Source organism: Mobula hypostoma, chromosome 9 (genome assembly GCF_963921235.1).
Source record: "Mobula hypostoma chromosome 9, sMobHyp1.1, whole genome shotgun sequence".
Lineage (NCBI taxonomy): Eukaryota > Metazoa > Chordata > Chondrichthyes > Myliobatiformes > Myliobatidae > Mobula > Mobula hypostoma.
Window position 1 is genome coordinate 11777427 of NC_086105.1, and position 20815 is coordinate 11798241.

The following is a 20815-nucleotide window of genomic DNA, read 5'->3' on the forward strand; positions in this document are numbered from 1 at the left end:
AACCAGAGCACCCGGGGAAAACTCATGCATTCCACATGATGGATGTACGGTCTTCGTACAGAATATTGTCGGAATTGAATCCCACACTCCGGAACACTCTGAGTTGTAATAGCTTTGTGCTAACCACTATGCTACCATGGTGCCCTTTGTAGAATCCCTATAGGAACTGTGTTCAGACAAGGGGTCGCAGTACAATCCCTGTTCCTTTTTTACTAGATACTACCAATACCTGCTTGTTTTGTCCCTTAAAGGCAGAACAGAAATAACTAAGCTATTGGATACAGAAAAAAAAACTTTTCCTGTACCTATCGCTTTGCTGGCACAGTGTTGCAACCAGAAGAATGGTAAAATATTACAATTGTTTTACTTTCCTTCATAAACAAAAATTGAAAATATTACAAAAATATCACAAGTACCATTGCTTTAATAGAATTAGACACAAAATTCCCAAAAGCTGACTCTCGCTATGCTCTCGCACAGGGTGAGGTTACCATACATACACATTGTTCTCAAGCGGTCCTTGGAAAATTGTAACATTTTCACTGACTCCGGAAAGTTTTGGCGTGTGACCACTCCAAATAGGGAAGGAACATTTGGGATGGTCCCAAGAACAACAAACCCATGCATTAATAAACTATAACCTTAACCCTGCATAAACAGCAGAAAGAGAACACCGTCTCCCAAACTACCCACCTGTGGCAAAGCCAACAGATTCCACTTTGTCATCATCAGCTGCCTCAGAAACCACAGAACGGGAGTGGACACATTATCCTTGATCCCAAGGGGCTGTCTTAGAAGGTTGGAAGGATACCTACCTTCAAAAGGTTATGAAATAATAGAGAAGTACAGCACAGAAACAGACCCTTCAGCCCATCTAGTCCATGCCAATGCCCATTTAAACCGCCTATTCCCAACAACCTGCACCTGGACCATATCCCTGCTATCCATGTAAATGTCCAAAACTTCCCTTAAATGTTGAAACCGAGCTCATGTGCACTACTTATGCTGGCAGCTCCTTCCACACTCTCATGACCCTCTGAGTGAAGAAGTTTCTCCTCATGTTCCCCTTAAACTTTTCACCTTTCACTTTAACCTCTGACCTCTGTTTGTAAGTCGCACCCAACCTCAGCTGAAAAAGCATGCTTGCATTTACTCTATCTATACCCCTCAAAATGTTGTAAACCTCTATCAGATCTCCCCTCAATCTTCTGCTTTCTGAAGAATACGGTACTAATCTATTCAATCTTTCCTTACAATTCAGGTCCTCCAGACCCAGCAACATCCTCGTAAATTTTCTCTGTACGCTTTCAACTTTGTTTACACCTTTCCTGTAAGTAGGTGACCAAAACTGCATTTGTAAGGTTTATAGAAATAATATATGTATTATTCTGGCTACTGGCAGAGCAACATTTGTAGTGTAGCGGTATATAGTGGGAAACGTGGAATGAGTTAGAAAAACGATTAAGAAGTGATTTTTAGTGTTTATGTAACTGAGTGTCAAATTAAGGGAACAATTAAGATAGGCATAATGAAAATCAAATTGTCATCTTGATACAATAACTGAAAAGACTGATTCTTACATGGAAAATCAGATAGTGAATTCTCACTAAGCATTCTTTACGCACATGCTACACAGACACACATGCTAGGTACCTAAAACTGAACCAGACAGAACAATAGCGATACATTAGGACTAATCATTACCTTGGATTAATTTTACTGAGGTACCATTGCAAGATAATGAAAATTGAGGGGAAATATTCCAAATATGTATTTTTGCTGATCAAATCTGCCTTATGCGATGTCTCCTACGTTAGTGAGACACGTTGTAACTTGGGGGAATCGCTTCATTGAGCACCTCTGCTCCATTCGTCGAAAGCGGTACTTCGCGATGGCCAATCATTTTAATTCCGATTCCCATTCTCGTTCCGACATCTCGGTCCATGGCCTCCTCTTGATGAGCCCACCTTCAAGTGGAGGGGCAACACCTTATATTCCGTCTGCGTCGCCTCCAACCTCTCCTTCCGGTAAAAAAAATCTCTCCCGCTCCCCTCTTCCTCTTCTGTTCCCCACCCTGGCCTCTTATGTCTTCTCACCTGCCTATCACCTTCCCCTGGTGCCCCTCTTCCTTCCCTTTCTTCTATGGTCTACTCTCCTCGTCTAACCCTTTACCTTCCCACCCACCTGGCTTCAACTATTACCTTCTAACTATCCTCTGACCCCACCTCCCCCACCTTTTTTTTTATTCCGGCATCCTCCCCCTTCCTTCTCAGTCCTGACGAAGGGTCTCAGCTCGAAACGTTGACTGTTTATTCATTTCCATAAATGCTGCCTGACCTGCTGAGTTCCTCCTGCATATTGTGTGTGTTGCTTTGGATTTCCAGCATCTGCAGACTTTCGCGTGTTTATTATTTTTTTTTGCCTTTCTTTATAAACACAACAAACGTAAGGATACCCAGGCATAAATGGGTTTCTAACTTGTGTCGTTGGTTAAAATCCGTATACAGTACTCGATAGGACCAGGGCAGGTCTGGCGCTTTTTTTTAATTGAATGAGGCTTCAGCTGTGTAACACTGTAACGGTCTGAAATGCAACAAGTTCTCCAGAACTTTGAATTTCATTCTGATTCCGGGCAATTCCAAACACGACATGCGAGGGAATAGGCTCAAAATTGGCTTCAAACTGTTTAAACGTGCCTCATTTTCAAAATCAAAAAAACATGCTTACGAGAGAGAAGAATGTAGATCCACTTCTTACTAGGATTCTTACTTTGTCGTTTATCATCTCAGTCCTTTTTTAATTGATTAAGGATATTCGAAATCCAAAATAATTTCAGCTTCTGTCATCATTTGCTCGCACTGGCTGAAAGCTCTGAAGGAACCCAGGGGTCGCTTATATGTTTTATGAGCTGCTGAAAAATTCTTGATCTTTAACGCTTCCCAAAAGTAAACAGCAATCTATTAGCTCAGAACCCTGTTATCGCTGTCTGCTCACTGTAAATTGTAAAACTCGCAGATTAGTTCTGGCAATACAATCCGCTGCTTCTATAACAGGAGAAATGGTTCTTTTTGTGGGAAACACTCGCACGTCGACTCTTTTCTGGGTATCGCGTTTTCAAGAACTCTGTGGAAACGATTCTTTTTTTGTGTAGTTGAAATCGCATCACCCTGTTATTCTTTGACTTTTTTTAATAAAATACTTTCTCTTGACAAAAAAAAACGTCAGTATATCTATGTGCTTTTACGCTATGCCTGTCTGGTCGAGCGGGTAACATAATTCTGCGCTTTTAACTCCGGCCTTTTCTTTGCAACCGTGAAAAAGGAGAGGAAAAGATAAGGATTCTCAGTAAATTAATTATTTAGTAGGTCATCCATTGGGAAACTGCTCCCACGCCCTCTCCCATTCACAACCCAACCCTTCCAAAAAAAAGAGGATCCCTACGTGAAAACTGAACACACATGGACATTGGCTGAAACTGGCGTTCCCCATTTAAAAAAAAAGTAAATCCGGGACTGAGTTTAAATTTCCCCGTCAGTTTCTGAACCAGTATACGATGCTCAGATTGTATTCAGGGTATTTCGCATTTCATTGGAATGATTGGTTGCATAATTTCAGGTGATTCGGACTAATCCCGAACCAATCCCGAGTTTAGGACCAATTTCCATTCGCGGTGTAAATTTCGAAATGAATCACAACTTTCCGGGCTATCTTTGCTGCCCAGCGCGATTACACACCAGACTTAAGGAACTAATTCGCCGCAGTCTGACTGTGGGATGTACAGTGAGAGGATATAAAGAACAATTGAAACCAGGTTGAATTAAAAGAACGAAGTCTGTGGGGTTTTGATTAGCCCACACGTCAACTCCATTCTTTGATACTTTTTGAAAATGATTCTTCCTCGAAAATCTTAAAAGTTTCGAATTAAATAAACTCCTTAATTTCTTTGTTGAGAATAAACATTTTCGGAATGAAACGTATTCGGAAAATAAAAAGAGCACCATTAAATAAGGCTGCGTTAGAATTATTGTATTAGTCATCTTCAATTTAGTACTTTTAAATAACGTTATATTATTACAGGACATCCCCTCTCTTATTACTGCCATCAAGGAGGGGGTACAGGAGCTTGAAGTCACACATTCAACGATTCAGTACAGCTTCCTCCTCATCGCTATTGGATGTCTGAATGGACAATGAACCCATGTACACCACCACATTCTTCTACTATGATTCTGAGATTTAAATGTGTGTGTGTGTGTGTGTGTGTGCGTGTGAATCTTATTGTAATTTATAATTTTGTTAGTAATGTACTGCTACCGCAAACCACATATTTCACTACGTATGCCAGTGATATTAAACCTGAATCTGATTCTGATCGCAAAATGTTCATACACTCAGGTCAGACCGCAGATTCTTTCCTTACTCTAACGTGTTTATCTGACACCAGGACCCAATTCAACATGGATTTGTTTTTTTTATATATTGAATTTAGTAAGCTGACGGTTTTTCGTGTGTGCGTAACTTGTGAAATAATTCAGCAAAAGCCCAACATACTTGCACTATCAACTGAAGGAATTAATTGGAATATAGATCATTTCAGCAATTAGATAATATAACGTGCGTCGAAAGGCGTAACAGCCCCAATATGTCTATTTAAAAAAGAAGAAACTCGATTTTATGAATCCCGAAGCATAAAATACGTTGAAACATCTGTAGTATTGTTCTTACAGTTTGACTCTTAAGCACCACCAGACCATTATTCTAAATATATGCACGAACTCAGCCTTTCAGATTTCACAAAGTTTGTGCTTTTCAGTGTGTGGAGGTCATGTTGCATGAAAAAAATCAGTTCAATGCCTTGATAATAATCTACTTTTTTTTCTCGCTCTCAGCTTCATCATTTGCAGATTTTAAGGCATGAAAACTGATTTGCCAGTGTTCATTTTAAAATAACTTGCGGCGATTAAATGGCATTCAGCGCCGTCTCTTGCGCAGTCCTGCTCATTTTGATGTAAACCGACGTTCACTTCCCCGGAAGAAAACAAACCAGATTCACCTTAGAGCAACACAACAATAGTGCTTGTGGATTTTTAACCGTTTATCGTATTCCGTTAGAGAAAATGTCGATAAGGTGTCGGGTTTTGTGAATTCACATTCAGAAACGGGCGTCCTTAAGACCTTGGATGGAGTGAAATCCTGGACATTTAGACTAAAACATATAAATTTAAAAGAGCGGTCGTAAATCCAAGAATTGGTGCTTCTGTATTAATGCTAATATTTTTACTAAAAGGAAGTAACAACCACAAAGTGAAACGTGTTTCTTCATGAATGCATTCTGTTACAATTTGGAAATACTCTTCGATGATTTTGATTAAGGTTAATTGACTTCAGAAAATGCGAAGTTCAAGAAGAAAAGTAATTTTCTAAAATGTATTTCCTAAATAATCTCCTAAAATTATTTTTTTCTAAAAATTCTCGGAATATAGCATCACCGGCAATGTTACTATTATGGCTAGGATTAGTTAGCATTGTAAGTTACTTAATATAACATAGGTGCTTAGTAGGCCACTTGAATTCTGTTCCAGCACTGGTCTATGCCGAGAGTCACAACTAGTTCTCATTGTTACTGCAATTAAAGGCCAGGGCATTTCATTGACAGTTTTGTTTCCTTATTTTCAAAATAGAAAATAATACTGTTGTGACGAGATTTTAATAAACGCTTAATTATTCCAGACAATGTATTATTAGTATTAAATGCAGCTCAACCGCCGTTGCGTGTTTAAACAAACCGATGAGAGAAGTCTGCCCTAGTCTTCTGGATTGTGGATATCAAATGACAAATTTTTCAAATAGTTACTGTGCGGTGGGAATAGAACTGAGCTTAAAATATAAAAGCCAACCCCTCCCCACCCCACCCAGGGCAGATTGGTTCCAACACCGAGATCCTGAGATACCTAGGTATGTTCAAGTACTATCAACCAGTAGTTCCTTGGATTAGAAATTGCTTGGGACAGCTTGGCAACTGATGATTGAAGAATCCACGATCCCTACCCTTTTCAGTATTCCCTTCCTCCCACCACGACCACTAATAAAGAAATCACCGACCCCATGGGGGCAGGAGACGGGCCCAAGACTCTGGACGGAACCCAGTTGTTATTTGCTTCAGGGATTTACGGTTTAAGAGCGAGGAATATCTACCACCCATTCATCTTTCAATTTTGCATAACTGTATTACACATCAATAAAGTGTATTCCTAAGTATCCACATTTATCGAATCACTGGAAATCAGCAAGTAAATTTAGATCCTACAACTCGACTACAGTTCGAGGTGACATCTTTTTGAAATTGTATTTGTGGTGGTAACGTTGAGAAAACGTTTCGCCACGTTCTCCTGACTACACAAAAGGCGACCAAAACAAGATAAATAGTCTGTTATGGTAACATATCACCTCTATTTCGAGGAACAAGCAGAATAAACAGCTCTTCCTGTTTGCGCTTTATGGGGACGAGAAGAAGGTACTCGAAAGCAAGTTACAATTCTTGAAGTGAGTCGTATAAATAAAACTATAAATATAATTGCGCAATATTGGCACAGCCCCAATTTAAGCAAAATTGCAACAGCCATGTGCATAGCAAGCGGACAAGCAAGCAATTTAAATATACAGGGTACTTAATTGGATATTTGCCTTCATTTCTCGATACCTTGTTCTTAAAACAAACTAAATCTTACTCACACACTACGAATGAATTACTTTGCTGGCGATACTGAGGGTTTTTGCACCTACCGTTCGGACCGTCCTCGTGAACGGGTTTCCCCATTCTTTCGTGGTGCTCGTTGCTTTCCATATTAATAAAGGTTTGGATGCGTTTTGATGCATTTTTGTTATAGAAAGTTCCCCCCTCCATACTCTCCATAACTTGTTCCAAGGTCGCCCCTGTTCCCACGTAGTAGTCGTTCCCTTTCGAATGATGGCCAACGATAGGAAAATTCTCACTTGCAAATTCCATAATCATCTAAACCAAATGATCGATGACCTTGCCGGGTCTTGATTAGGCGTGATCCTTTCTTCCAGAGAATGAGTTCAGATTGAAAGTGCAGCTTTTGGCCGTGGATAAAGTTTCCAGAAACAGCCCTATATAGAGTAAAAGCGTTAGGCATCTGGAAGGAGCCTCCTCCCAATCAAATGAATATGCAAATCGCAGAAGAGCAATCTCCACCCAGATTACACCCCCACCGGCAATTGAAACGCATCGTAATGTGCCTTTGGCTGTCGAAAAGCTTTAGACGAGTTTCTGTTTCATTTTTAATACTAATAATCCATCAACAGTATACTGTTTACGTCCGTACTGTCCGTGATATTTCTAGTTAAAATCACGTTGACCATTTTATTTGCATGCTTTGTTTTTGACGCTTAGGTAATCATGTGGCCCCTACACACACACACACACACACACACACACACAGAGAGAGAGAGAGAGAGAGAGAGAGAGAGAGAGAGAGAGAGAGAGAGAGAGAGAGAAAGAAAGAAAGAAAGAAATGACTCTGGCAAGTAACGCTTGGCAGAGCATTAAATTTGCATATTCCGGCAGATCTATACGGTAAATAACAAGCCGACTGTCTGAAGCTACGAGTCCCCGTTGTTTTGTGCAGAATTCTGGGATCGTACCGAACAAAACAAATCAGCCAGTTCATCAGCATCAACAAGTACAATGGGTTATTTTATTTAGACAATTTATGCAAAACACCACCTTCATATCAGGTGGGGCAAGATGCAAATCTCACAGGAAATTTAAAACACTTCTCTATTCTTTCGGTAGGATGAAAATAAACTAGGGAAAGTGCAGTGCAGCCGGCAGAGCATGTGCCGGTATAGTGATGGAATAATGGAAATCTACCTTGTCTCGGAGCCTCCACAGAACATGTGTGCTCACAGTATATTCGCACCTTGGCTGTGGACCACATATTGCTTATTTATTTACATTATTGGTTCTTCTTTTTGCATTTCTACAGCTTGTTGTCTTCTGTATTCTGGTTGAACGCCCCATTTGGGTGGTCGTTCATTAATTCTGTTATTGTTGGTATTTTATAGATTTGTTGAGTATGTCCATGTATGTTGACCATATGCAATTTGATAATAAATTTACTTTGAACTTTAATTCATTTTAAGTAAGAATAACACGTTATATTAACACCCTGCAATTTTTCAGTTGGTCTAAATTGTTACTGCATATGAAAAATAATGCCAATGATTAAAAACAGTCTGTTCTTTTTTTAATTTTCTACGTATAATAAATTTATAAGACAGCTTATGGGTACAGAATGAATGCTTCCTTATCACATTTCTATTCTCACTTCCCCCTCTTACTGTTTAAGCAGCTCAATTGATTTCATTTGGAAACTTCTCTTTCCTTCTATATTGTGCTCTCACGAACGTAGTCTGTTGTCACATTCGCCGTCCAGTTGTTTCAAACAGATTTATTGGCGCTATCATTTTTCACCTCATATCTATATGACGGCATTACGCCACGTTCGGGTTTATAATCGTTTTTCAGTGGACAATAAACGTTCTTAAAATAGTGAATTTAAGATGACTATGTTAAGTAGCGTTTACTAAGAAAATCTGTTGGAGGTCATAATATCTACCTATCAGGAGCATAAATAAACGATGAACAATACTCTTTTTTTCGAAAATTAATTGTTTATTTGATTAAAATAATTTCTGCAAGGATCATAGTTTTCAGGCACCACGTGCGCTTCAGAAACATAGATTGCTTACACGGTTTGCACAGTGACAGCTCCGCGGGTTAACTTTTCACGTGACAACACTGACACAGCATGTCTTATCACGCTTCTACCGAGGACAGATCGGGAGAAGGCTTAAAGCAACAAACACAAACGACGTAATATTGGACAACTGTAGTGGCCCGAATCGGAATGCAAACATCAGGTGCAATTTGAAAGCATTCTGTTGATTCAAAGTGAACAAGACATTTACAACCACCCCGAGGGTCTCGAACCATCACTCAGGCATGTTAAATCACGCTACTGACAACAAGAACCACCTCTATCTGAAAAATACGACAAGATAAGTTTAGTGAAAATTGAACGTTAGCGGTCTTGGAGGTTTACAAAACTTACCGTGCATCTAAGGGCCGTTTATGAGCGAGGTTTGGTGATCTTTATTTGGCGGTTATGTTAAATCATCTGAAGTCATCAAAATGACTTTCTACTCTCAATCATTTGTTTGGGTTTGCTGTATGAGATTTCTTTTGTTTGATTTGGCAAACAAATGTATTCGACTTTTTTTCCCCCCATCAGAACATTTCAGGAGCACTGCTAATCCAATTTTTACTCCAAAACGACATTTAATCGTTGCAGGATACATCCGGACATGCAAAAGTTCTCTCTCGAGACACGTCGACAATGTGTGCGGGGAATTCTGTAATATCCATATTCGGAACCAGTAGGAAGAATCCGAAAAAAAAAGGACCCTATTGTTGAATATAGGGTTTCCTTCGAATATATATTTATATCCTAATATATTTCCAAGAGATATAACATAGTGATTAGTCTCTGCGAATAACATGGATGCTGTACGGGAAGGTAGCAAACAGACTTGTGAGAAGTGGAAAATTCTACAAGGATTATCAAGGAACTGGGGAAATACATTGACATTAGCCGGTTTTACATTTTTGCATTGGAGCTGTTGTGTATGCCTTTCTCTTAGGATGGTCACACTTATCAGGGTATGGCAATGAAATTTCCTGCTGAGGTAATGCGGCTGCAACTGTTCGACACTAGAATTTTTAAAAATCGCCTTAAATTGAGTTAAATCCCTATCAAATTCTTGCTGCATCTGGAAAAAAAATGCAAATAGCACATCAGATCAGTCGTTATTGGTAAAGGGAAACTACATGCTCAGATGATATTACATTGAAGTTTTTGCTCTGCCGCAGGTTTACACCTGGAAACAGCCAGAACCATCCTTTTTTAAGGCGAGCCCCTTCCACACAACCAGCCGTATGGAGTCTCCCAGCTGAAGTTCGAGGTTAGCAGGGGTGTAGAATACTATATGTCCTGGGTTAAGACAAGCGCTCTTCCACATTTATTTCTTCCATTCCTTGGTCCAGTTTCTTACTTAGTGAGATGACACCATTTAAATCCCAATGTTATAAATGATAAACAAGAGAAAATCTGCAGATGCTGGAACTCAAAGCTACAAACAAAATGCTGGAGCAACACAGCAGGCCAGGCAGCATCTATGGAAAAAAAGTACGGTCGACGTTTCGGGCCGAGACCCTGTCCTGCCGAAGGGTCTCGGCCCGAAACGTCGACTGGACTCTTTTCCTTAGATGCTGCCTGGCCTGCTGTGTTCCTCCAGCATTTTTGTGTGTTGTTTGAAAGGATTGTCCGTCTCCATGCCGAAGATGATTCTCCGCCGCAGAAAACTGCAGCTCTTCCGGTGAAAATATAGTTGTCCCTAGTATTTTTTTTTGCAGCACAAAGCCACCCTTCAGCATAGTGCTAGTAATCTCCCTTTCAGCATTTTTCCTTCCAACTTCAGTTTCTTCAAGGTGCAAATATAAAATGCATGAAGCGTAACAAGAGTATTTTGTCAAGTTTTAAAATTGGCATACCTGCAGAGTAAGTTAAAAAAAAACTAGGAGGAAGCTTAAACTGCCACTTCGAACCTTAAAAGCAATTGTTTTCTGTAATATAATGAACATTATTTTCTGATCTGAAAAACTGCTTTTAAATCAGATCGTTGCTGCTAAGACAGTTTGAGATTCCCTTTGAAATTTGTTACTCATAGACCTTTTTATTAAAGGAGACACTCAATTAAACAATGAAAAGCAGACCCTACTTTGAATACAAAGCATAAGTTATTTTTCTGGATTATTACTGCACATATTAAAAAAACAGTAAAATATATAAATTGCCATGATACAATTCTGAATAGAATTCACTTCAATCTGAAAAAATAAAGTTATTATGAAAAAAAACTGAGATTATGCATACACAGCATGAAAATCAGTGTTTTCCCATTTAATTACATACAAAACTATATACTTGTGGGTTCTCCAAATCATTAGCTATATTTTTCAAAGATATGATTAAAAGAAGCATATGTTTTCAGTGAAGGTGCAAGATAGAAAGAGCTTTTCTTAAGCAGAATAGAGAAAAGTTAGCGAAGCTGCTAATTTGATTTAGGTGTACAAAACGTTGAAGAGTAATAATGTCATAGCATTACATTCAAGGATGATATACTGATAATGATACATCAATAGTTCTAATTCATGTGCAATGCATATTGCTTAATTTATAGATTATGAACAGTTACAAAATAAAAACAGTTTGGGACAGTTACAATATAATACATCTTTATAAATTATTCAAAAGCAGTAAGATCTTTGAATGCATTCTGAAATATTTAATTTCATGCAGATTAGGTGAATCGTGTTCTGTCATTGCAGTCAGTATAGTGTTAAGATAGCTAAGCATAAGAATTATCACATTGTTATAAATGCAAGTTTTACATTTTAGTTTTTATTGTTTTTGTGAAGATTACCAATAGAAACTACAATTCTGAAATTAATCTATATCAGAATAAAATGATATAACAGTTAATGGTCTTTCCATTATGAAATTGTCATCAATAACCATTATTTTGTTATTCAACTCTGTCAAACAACGAGAGTAATACAGTGACAGTTAAAATAATAATTGAAATCTCTGGCCAAACTCATTGAACATTCCAAATTTTAGTGCCATGACCTTCGTAACAGACACATTTATTAATTTTGTTATGCAAGTTCCTATGAATGCAGGCAATAATTAGGAAGATTTTTCCCTCCTCTTGCCAGTTCCCCATCCTGTACTAAGACGCACTTGATTGTCACGAAAGGATATGCGTTCATGTTTCAGAGGTTTGGAGCCAGTCCTCGGTGGTACAGTGGCTTCTATTTGTAAGATAAAAATGTAACTATGTTAGTTAAATTGTAACCAAAATAAAAACAATTGAGAATAAAACAGTTAATTATCTGTATATTTAGCATATTATTTGACAGCCATTTTGAAAATTGCACATGGAACTGAAGATATATTGATAGAACAAATTTCACTGCTTTAAAAGCTTTTAAGTTTTAACTAAATGCTTAGTACCCAATAGCTGATGTTGCCATACCTAAACTTCAATTATTTCCATTTCCTTTTCATAGAAACAAGGTGACAAGTCCCAGGGGAATGATTTGATCACTGGTTACTGGTGTCATGATGCCACATAAAATACGTACATGTGGCATAGAATATTTTAAATAACATTATTTAGAAATAAATATTTAAAAGGTGCCTTTAACTGTAGAAACATACTACATACTTTATTTAAAACAAAATTGCCTGTGTGATAACACATCACAAAATCAGAAGTTTGTTTTATTTAAAGGGATATTACTAGACCTCAAATAGAAGAACAAAACACTTCCAAATTTAGTCTATGAAATGTTTATTGTGAATTTAATAGTTGTACCTAGATGAATGCACACAATACTCCTCACTATAAGAGAAAACACAAAACTTTTAATACAATAGCTTCCTGGGAAATCCCAAGCTAACAAATAAAATAATAGTTTTGACAAGGAATATGTTAAGTCAAAATCAAAACCAGTTTGTCAGAACCAAGGAAAGAGTCATATGATGCAATTGTACTTTAAAATCTGATGGTCGTATTGGTGCTGCCCACTAATACAGCCACAGAGATGCCTGAGCTTTAGTCCTTGTGTAGTATCTTTGTCATGCAAGACCTTAAGGAAAATCCTTGCAGAAGGGCAGCTTTCTTTTAAAATAGGTCGCTTGCTATTTCCTGTCATGCTTCAGTTTTTTTTCTGCTGTGTCCGTGGGATGACCTTTTCAAACAATTACAGCTGGATTTTCGAGGAAAAAAAATAGAGCATCAGCAATCGCAGATCTTAGTCTACACGTCAGGATGAATTTTAAATAGATTCAAAGAAATTTAATCCATTAAGAACGTTGTAGTGTTGGTGCCATCAAAATCCTCACCGATTAATAGGCTAGTTATGGTTTTGTTAGCCAGTCCTACTAAATTATTCTTTCCTTTTTAAAAGAAAGCACTTTACCTTTTAAAAAAAATAAAGAAAAAATAAATAGTTATTTAACACACTAAAATTGCCTAGTTACTCACAACTTAAGTAGAATTGGGGTTGGGGGGGGGGGATAATTGCTGTTTCACTCTTTATAGTGATATCAAGATTTCTTTAGAGTGGTAACCAGTGTTATTATTTACATTTTCTGCATCTTAATTAGCAATACTGGATAGAGGAAGGCTTCATATCAATATTTAAAATTTACGTACACAATCTTTAACTGAAAGTTAACAAATACTTTTGCATGTAGCTCCAATCTTTTCTGTTATATACTGTTGTATGAATTAACAAGTTATTTATAATGATTAATTGAAGTTACTACAATGAACATTTACAAGTTAAGTAATTTAATCCATCTGAAAACAGTACTATATTTCATTTCTTTCATACCTAAAACCACCACGAACAAATTTCAATACTTATAAAATTCTCAATGCGTTACTTAATTTTATATTGTTGTTTCAAATATTACTGCATATATTTTTGGAGTGTGGCTAATAAAGAGAAACAAAATCCTTTTCTGTGTCCTTCAATACATCAGCAGCAACAATCATTGATGCAGCAAAATTAAAGCAGAAGAATGTTGCAAAGCACTGCACTGAATTGCGCTCAGATGAAAACGTGATAACAGACTTGCGATCCACTGAGAACAGTACAGGCCCAGGTACAGAAGCCACTAAAAACTAATTAAAATTGCTAATGAAATGTCAGCCTTCATTTCGAATAGGCTGCAATACAATGGAATGTGAAGTGCTGTGCAGATACTGTATACAAAATGCTGGTTAGACTGACACATACAGAGAATTGTATCAGATATGGGCATTGTACATCAGAAAGTGTAAATAATAGGTCAGGGGATGGTTAAATGCATATTCAAACAAACATAACAGAGACTAGAAGAGCTATATTAAATGTACAAGTTGCAGAGACCAAGGTTGCAATAACTTTGATACAGAAGATTAAGTGATGATGGAGCTGGGTTTTCTAACATGATAAATGGGTTCCATTGGGTAGATGAAGAGAAATAATTTTCTGTGGTGTAACCAAGCAATAAAAGGGAGAAAATGTTGATTTGCATTCTTAGACAACAAGTGCTGTCAATGTTTTTGCTGTTGCTACTTTTAGCACCTCCCGACCCACCTTTAGTTACTTCAGTTGTTCCACCAGCACTATTTTTTCCTTATACTACGGATTGATCTCATTCTTTTTTCATTCCTAATTTGCTTAAATCTGCATTGCTTTGAGACTGAGACCTCCGACTGGAAATAATTCATTAATTATTCTCTCAAACCATTCATGATTTTTAAAAAGCACTACAAAAACACAAAAATAACTCAAGTTCCTCATCCTGTTAGCACTTTTGTAGATCTCATTCACATTGACTCCATTGGCTTGATTTCCTTCTTAAACAATGATTGCCAGAATCAATCATAAATGCTCAATTTTACACCAAATCAGTTTAATGTACTTTTATTAATCCTGCATTCTATTTCTCTACTAATAAAGGTTATTCAAACTACCTTCTGGACTATGAGTACACTTCTAAGATTTATATATTTATACACTGGGTCTTTCTGTTCTTGCACTTCCACCAAAAATAAAGCAATTTAATTCATACTATCATTCAATATATCATTTTATACTTCTCTGCTTTTAACTTTATCTGCCATGTACACGCCAATTGTACCAGAAAAAACTGTTCATAATTACTTCGTTTTCTGTTGTTTAGCTAAAGTTGTATTCACAACTTTTCAGCATAATTGTGTGTTTTGATTTCACTAACAAGAGATTATGTGATCCTCTTTAAAATATCTTTAGGCATCCACATGCACATCAATCATATAACTACAGTAGTAGAATATAGCCAACACTTAGCTGATGGAATTTAAGAAAACACTACAACTTAATTTATTTTGGATCTTCATTTTCTTCACAATATCATTAGATGATCCTAATAATGCACAAAAATATAAAAAGTATGCATTGATAAAAGCATTTTAATAGATCCTTTATAACGATTATTGGATGTTGATTATTTGTTTCCCAACAATGTGTACTCTTTGTACATTATCAGCCAGCAACAGTGTACAAAGATAACAAATACTGTTCTATAAATAAATTACACAGTTAAATGAATAACGAAGTAGAACTTTCTCATAGAATCATTTCATTTTTATTGGCATATATTTAGTTTAGCTGTGTTCCAGTTGTGGGGAGACATTGTTTTAGTACAGGGAAGGATGTAAGTGTTAGAGATACAGGTATTTTTTTTAATTTGTAGGCTCTTTAGTTTGGGAATGCAGATTCAAGACAATGTTGATCTAAGCATCCTAACAGAAATAGTTCCCTGTCATACAGCACAGAAAGCGGCCCTTTAATCTGCTGAATGCACATCAACTATTGAATGTTTACACTAATCCTATTATTCCCCTCACATTCTCAACTCCCCCAGATTCCACCATCACCTACATTACAGTAGCTGATTAACCTATTAATGTGCATTCGACTGGGGTGTGGGTCCAGGAGTCAGTTTTAAAATCTAGTCATTGACAATGGTGAGGTCTCAACCCTACTAGCTACATAACTCTGATGTGTGGTCTGAGTTCTCCAGCAAAGGTCTAAAGGTGGCTGATGATATTAACTGTTCCATCCAGTTTTCTGAATGATACAGGGGACCCAATAAAGGTCATTACATTGCACAAGATCAAGCAAAATGCTGGAAACAATCAGCAGGTCAATCTAGGGAGAACCAGAGTCAGTGTTTCAAATAAAGACACTTTCTCCATTGCATATACTTTATATACAGTGTACAAAGTATACTTCACTCCAATTATCTTTATATCAACAGATAAAAATGATTTTCTATTGCATACAACAGGATAATGCTATTTAATTTCAATCCAGATAAAACCAACATTTTCGTTTAAGGGCAGTGTAGAGGAAAGATCAGACTCAATAACATGCCAAGGGAAAATCCCAGATCAAAAAAATGCTTTATTTGTGAACAGCTAAACCATAAACCTGAGCAGAGCCAGGTGATAGTTGACCGCTCATTCTATTTTGTCCAGAAAATTCTGGATATTGTGCATTTAATATTTAAGTAATATTTGAGTAACCTTGTGTGTATATTATATATTGATTGATTTATTAAGCATTCTGATTTGCTTAAATAATTAATTATGGGTTATATGAATTACAAATGTCATCACGCTAGAATGTGGTACATGCGCACCTCACTTAAAGTAAACACAAAGTTAAATATGCATACCCGGACTCCCAGGTCTTCTTTTGAATTAGTTTAATGATTTGAAGTTACAAAGCATAACATTGAAGATCAAGAATGACTTAGCAGAACATTACCTTAGAAAACCAGGACCACATTATATCTTGGGCTTCATTAGTTGCATCGATTTATTATTATTTGGAATGGGAGATCTTACTTTTATTTATTAGTCACCAAATAAAACTTCGGTAATCAACTGCCCTTTTATAATGAGGTGCTATGGGGAAAATCACAAGGCTAACTGAATCACAAATTCATGTAACAGAGTGGGAATGGGGGTTAGTTTCCAAAATAGTCAGAATCAGAATCAGGTTTATTATCACCAGCATGTGATGTGAAATTTGTTAACTTAGCAGCAGCAGTTCAATGCAATATATAATCTAGCAGAGAAAGAAAAAAATTATATATGTTACATGTTCAAGGAGATCTGCTTTTTGTTGTGAGAATGATGTAATGGTCTTTTGGAGGTCACCTGATGTGATTTTCCCGCCGATGTGAGGTCATGTGATGACATGTGCCCCGTGACTATATAGGGGTCGACCCAGGTGATGCAGTTGGTTTTTAGGTTTGTAGATTTCCAGGTAGAACGTGCTGTGCCTCCATTTCTGCTGCGTTTGTATTTGTGACGCAGTTTCATTTTTAAAACGGTTGTGCGTTCTGTTGAAAGATTCCATATTACTCGGACTGGAAATTTGTGGCTGGATGTGCCAATTTACTCAATTTCAACAGTTGAAGGGAGAGTGAAGAATTTATCGAAGGGTTGAGAGAAGTTGGCATCGTTTAGCAGTTTAATAAAGAATCGACCTTATTGAGTCTTCGCTGGAGGAGTACCTGCATCGAGATAACTCTTGCCAGAAAGAGCAAAGAGCTTATGCAAAAAGGTGCTCTCGCTCTCTAAAGGAACTTAAGGTCAGTTGAACCAGCAGTAAAGGTGAGTCCGTGAAGAAATCCTTCTCCAGAGAAGTCTCTCCCGATTGAATGTGTAAAACTGTTGGACTTCCGAAGTTATCGTTTTAAGGACTATATCCGACTGTATCGCTTTAAGAACTGTTTTTTCATTTAACGCTTTAAGAACCAGAGCCGAGTGGGGAGTTGGTGAATGACTGCATATCTGTTAACTTCCGGCTAAAGTTTTCGTTTGTTTTCTTTTTTCCCCATATCATTTATCGGTGTTTAATAAATGTTTGGTTATTTTTATATAACCTGTCTCAATTAATATTCATTGTTGCCATTTACGTAACAAAAATAAAACATAATAATAAATAAACAAGTAAATCAATTATGTATATTGAATAGATTTTTTAAAATGTGCAAAAACAGAAATAATGTATATGAAAAAAAGTGAGGTAGTGTCCAAAGCTTCAATATCCATTTAGGAATCGGTTGACAGAGAGGAAGAAGCTGTTCCTGAATCGCTGAGTGTGTGCCTTCAGGCTTCTGTACCTCCTACCTGACGGTAACAGTGAGAAAAGGGCATGCCCTGGGTGCTGGAGGTCCTTAAAATGGACGCTGCCTTTCTGAGACTCCGTTCCCTAAAGATGTCCTGGGTACCTTGTAGGCTAGTGCCCAAGATGGAGCTGACTAGATTTACAACCTTCTGCAGCTTCTTTCGGTCCTGTGCAGTAGCCCCTCCATACCAGACAGTGATGCAGCCTGTCAGAATGCTCTCCACGGTACAACTATAGAAGTTTTTGAGTATATTTATGGACATGCCAAATCTCTTCAAACTCCTCATAAAGTATCGCCACTGTCTTGCCTTCTTTATGACTATGTCGATATGTTGGGACCAGGTTAGATCCTCAGAGATCTTGGCACTGAAGAACTTGAAGCTGCTCACTCTCTCCAGTTCTGATCCCTCTATGAGGATTGGTATGTGCTCCTTCATCTTACCCTTCCTGAAGTCCACAATCAGCTCTTTTGTCTTACTGATGTTGAGTGCCAGATTGTTGCTGTGGCTAGTTGCCATATCTCACTCCTGTATGTACTCTCGTCACCACCTGAGATTCTACCAACAATGGTTGTATCGTCAGCAAATTTGTAGATGGTATTTCAGCTCTGCCTATCCACAGTCATGTGTATATAGAGAGTAGAGCAGTGGGCTAAGCACTCACCCCTGAGGTACACCAGTGTTGATGGTCAGCGAGGAGGATATGTTATCACCAATCTGCACAGACTCTGGTCTTCTGGTTAGGAAGTCGAGGATCCAATTGCAGAGGGAGGTACAGAGGCCCAAGTTCTGCAACTTCTCAATCAGGATTGTGGGAATATAGTATTAAATGCTGAGCTATAGTCGATGAACAGCATCGTGACGATTAGGTGTTTTGTGCTGTCCAGGTGGTCTAAAGCTGTGTGGAGAGCCACTGAGATTGTGTCTGCTGTTGACCTATTGTAGTGATAGGAAAATTGCAATGGGTCCAGGTCCTTGCTGAGGCAGGAGTTCAGTCTAGTCATGACCAACCTCTCAAAGCATTTCATCACTGTCAATGTGAGTGCTACAGGGCGATAGTCATTTAGGCAGCCCACATTATTCTTCTTAGGTACTGGTATAACCATTGCCCTTTTGAAGCAAGTGAAAACTTCTGCCCGTAGCAGTGAGAGGTTGAAAGTGTCCTTGAATACTCCCACTAGCTGGTTGGCACAGGTTTTCAGAGCCTTCCCAGGTATTCCATCGGGACCTTCTGCCTTGCGAGGGTTCACTCTCTTTAGAGACAGTCTAACCTCGGCCTCTGAGATAGAGATCACAAGGTCCTCTGGTGCATCAGGGATCTTCACAGCTGTAGTTGTGTTCTCCCTTACCCCAGACCAGTACAGAATCCAACGGCTCACAGCCAGCTCTGGTGTCTTCTACCAAGGTGATCACAACTGGTGACCCCGAGGCAAGGGGGCCTGGCCTTCACCAACGGGCCAGTGAATTGAACTTGCTGTGTTCTACATTACCAACTTCCATCGGGGTCCTGCGATTGCAGTTGGAACACCCATACCAATCATTTCTATCATTTGTTGGATTGCACACCATATTTGGCAGTATTACACATATGATACTAAATATGATTTTTATTTTAAACCCATGTAGGCATTTGGCATGTGTGTAGAAACACAACTTCAATACAGTTCCAATCAAGATGTAAATAAGGTTGAAAGAGTATAGAAAATATTTACAAGGATATTTCTATGTCTGGACAACCTGAGTTATAAAAGATTGAATAGGTTAGGACTACATTCTTTCGAATGTAGAAGATTGAGAGGAGAAGATTTGATACAGGTATACAAAATTATGACGGGTATAGATAGGGTAAATGTAAGAAGGCTTTTTCTACTGAGGTTGGGTGGGATTACAGCTAGAGGTCATGGGTTGAGGGTGAAAGGTGAAAAGTTTCAGGGGAACATGAGGGGTAATTTCTTCACTCAGAGGGTTGTGAGGATGTGGAATGAGCTGCCAGCTGAAGTGGTGCACATGAGCTCGATTTCAATGTTTCACAGAAGTTTGGATAGGTACATGGATGGTAGGGGTATGGAAGGCAATGGTTTGGCACAGACTAGATGGGCCAAAGGGCCTGTTTCAGTGCTGTACTTTTCTATGACTTTATAAAAACATGCAAGAGCAAAATATTTGTGTTGCTTTGTTAAAAACATTTCAGATTTGAAGTCATATTATGAGTTTATTTTAAATAATATATAGAGGACTGACCCCCTGAACAGAGTTTCAGTATTGGCTCCTTTCAGTCTTAAAAAATGTTCAGCGTTTATCTTTCTATTATGTATATAGGTACCTCAAAATTATAAGAGTCATCTTAGAGAATAGACACTTTAAACTGTTATCTTCAGATTATAGACTGGTAAAAGATAAATAAAATAACTTATTGTCTGAGTCTACCAGTATTTGGCAGTGCACTTTTGTTTGTCACTTTAACTTTCTGAGCGGTATATAGATTATAATTTCCAATACTTCATGAAGAAAACATATATTGCAGCAAACTTAATTTAATACCGTACTGCAAGTACAAATAAAGTGTTAGGAATTATTTAAGTAAATTTCAATAGCTCCAATATATTGCGGCGATTTACATTACAAGTAGTGGCTCTGAAGAAGCTGGAATGCTGACTTACTTGCAGATCCTGACGAATGCCAGTGACTAACCTCGACTCTGTTATCTTGCCGGTTTATAGCATTGCCACTGGTTACAGAGAGTAAGCCTAAGTCAGGGATTTCTCTGCCTATAGGACTTGCCTGAAGCCATAAAACAATAAATTATTTGTTCCGTACACAAACTGTTAATTTTTTGAACATGGAAAATGTTTATACATAGAAACATAGAAACATAGAAAATAGGTGCAGGAGTAGGCCATTCGGCCCTTCGAGCCTGCACCGCCAT

At 37.9% G+C, this 20815-nt stretch overlaps 2 protein-coding genes across 2 annotated transcripts in view; both read right to left on the bottom strand.

Annotated features, from left to right (window-relative positions):
* The window catches only part of alx1 (ALX homeobox 1), a 39619-nt gene extending 32465 nt beyond the window's left edge, over nt 1–7154 (bottom strand). The window contains exon 1 of the mRNA XM_063059607.1: nt 6784–7154. Within this exon, the coding sequence (XP_062915677.1) occupies nt 6784–7012 (229 nt within the window). The 5' untranslated portion in view covers nt 7013–7154. The remainder of the gene's footprint in view (nt 1–6783) is intronic.
* Nucleotides 7155–10877: 3723 nt separating this feature from the next.
* The window catches only part of lrriq1 (leucine-rich repeats and IQ motif containing 1), a 179901-nt gene continuing 169963 nt past the window's right edge, over nt 10878–20815 (bottom strand). The window contains exons 27-28 of the mRNA XM_063059516.1: nt 20550–20670; nt 10878–11959 (exon numbers count right to left, since the gene is read on the bottom strand). Of these exons, the coding sequence (XP_062915586.1) occupies nt 11835–11959; nt 20550–20670 (246 nt within the window). The 3' untranslated portion in view covers nt 10878–11834. The remainder of the gene's footprint in view (nt 11960–20549; nt 20671–20815) is intronic.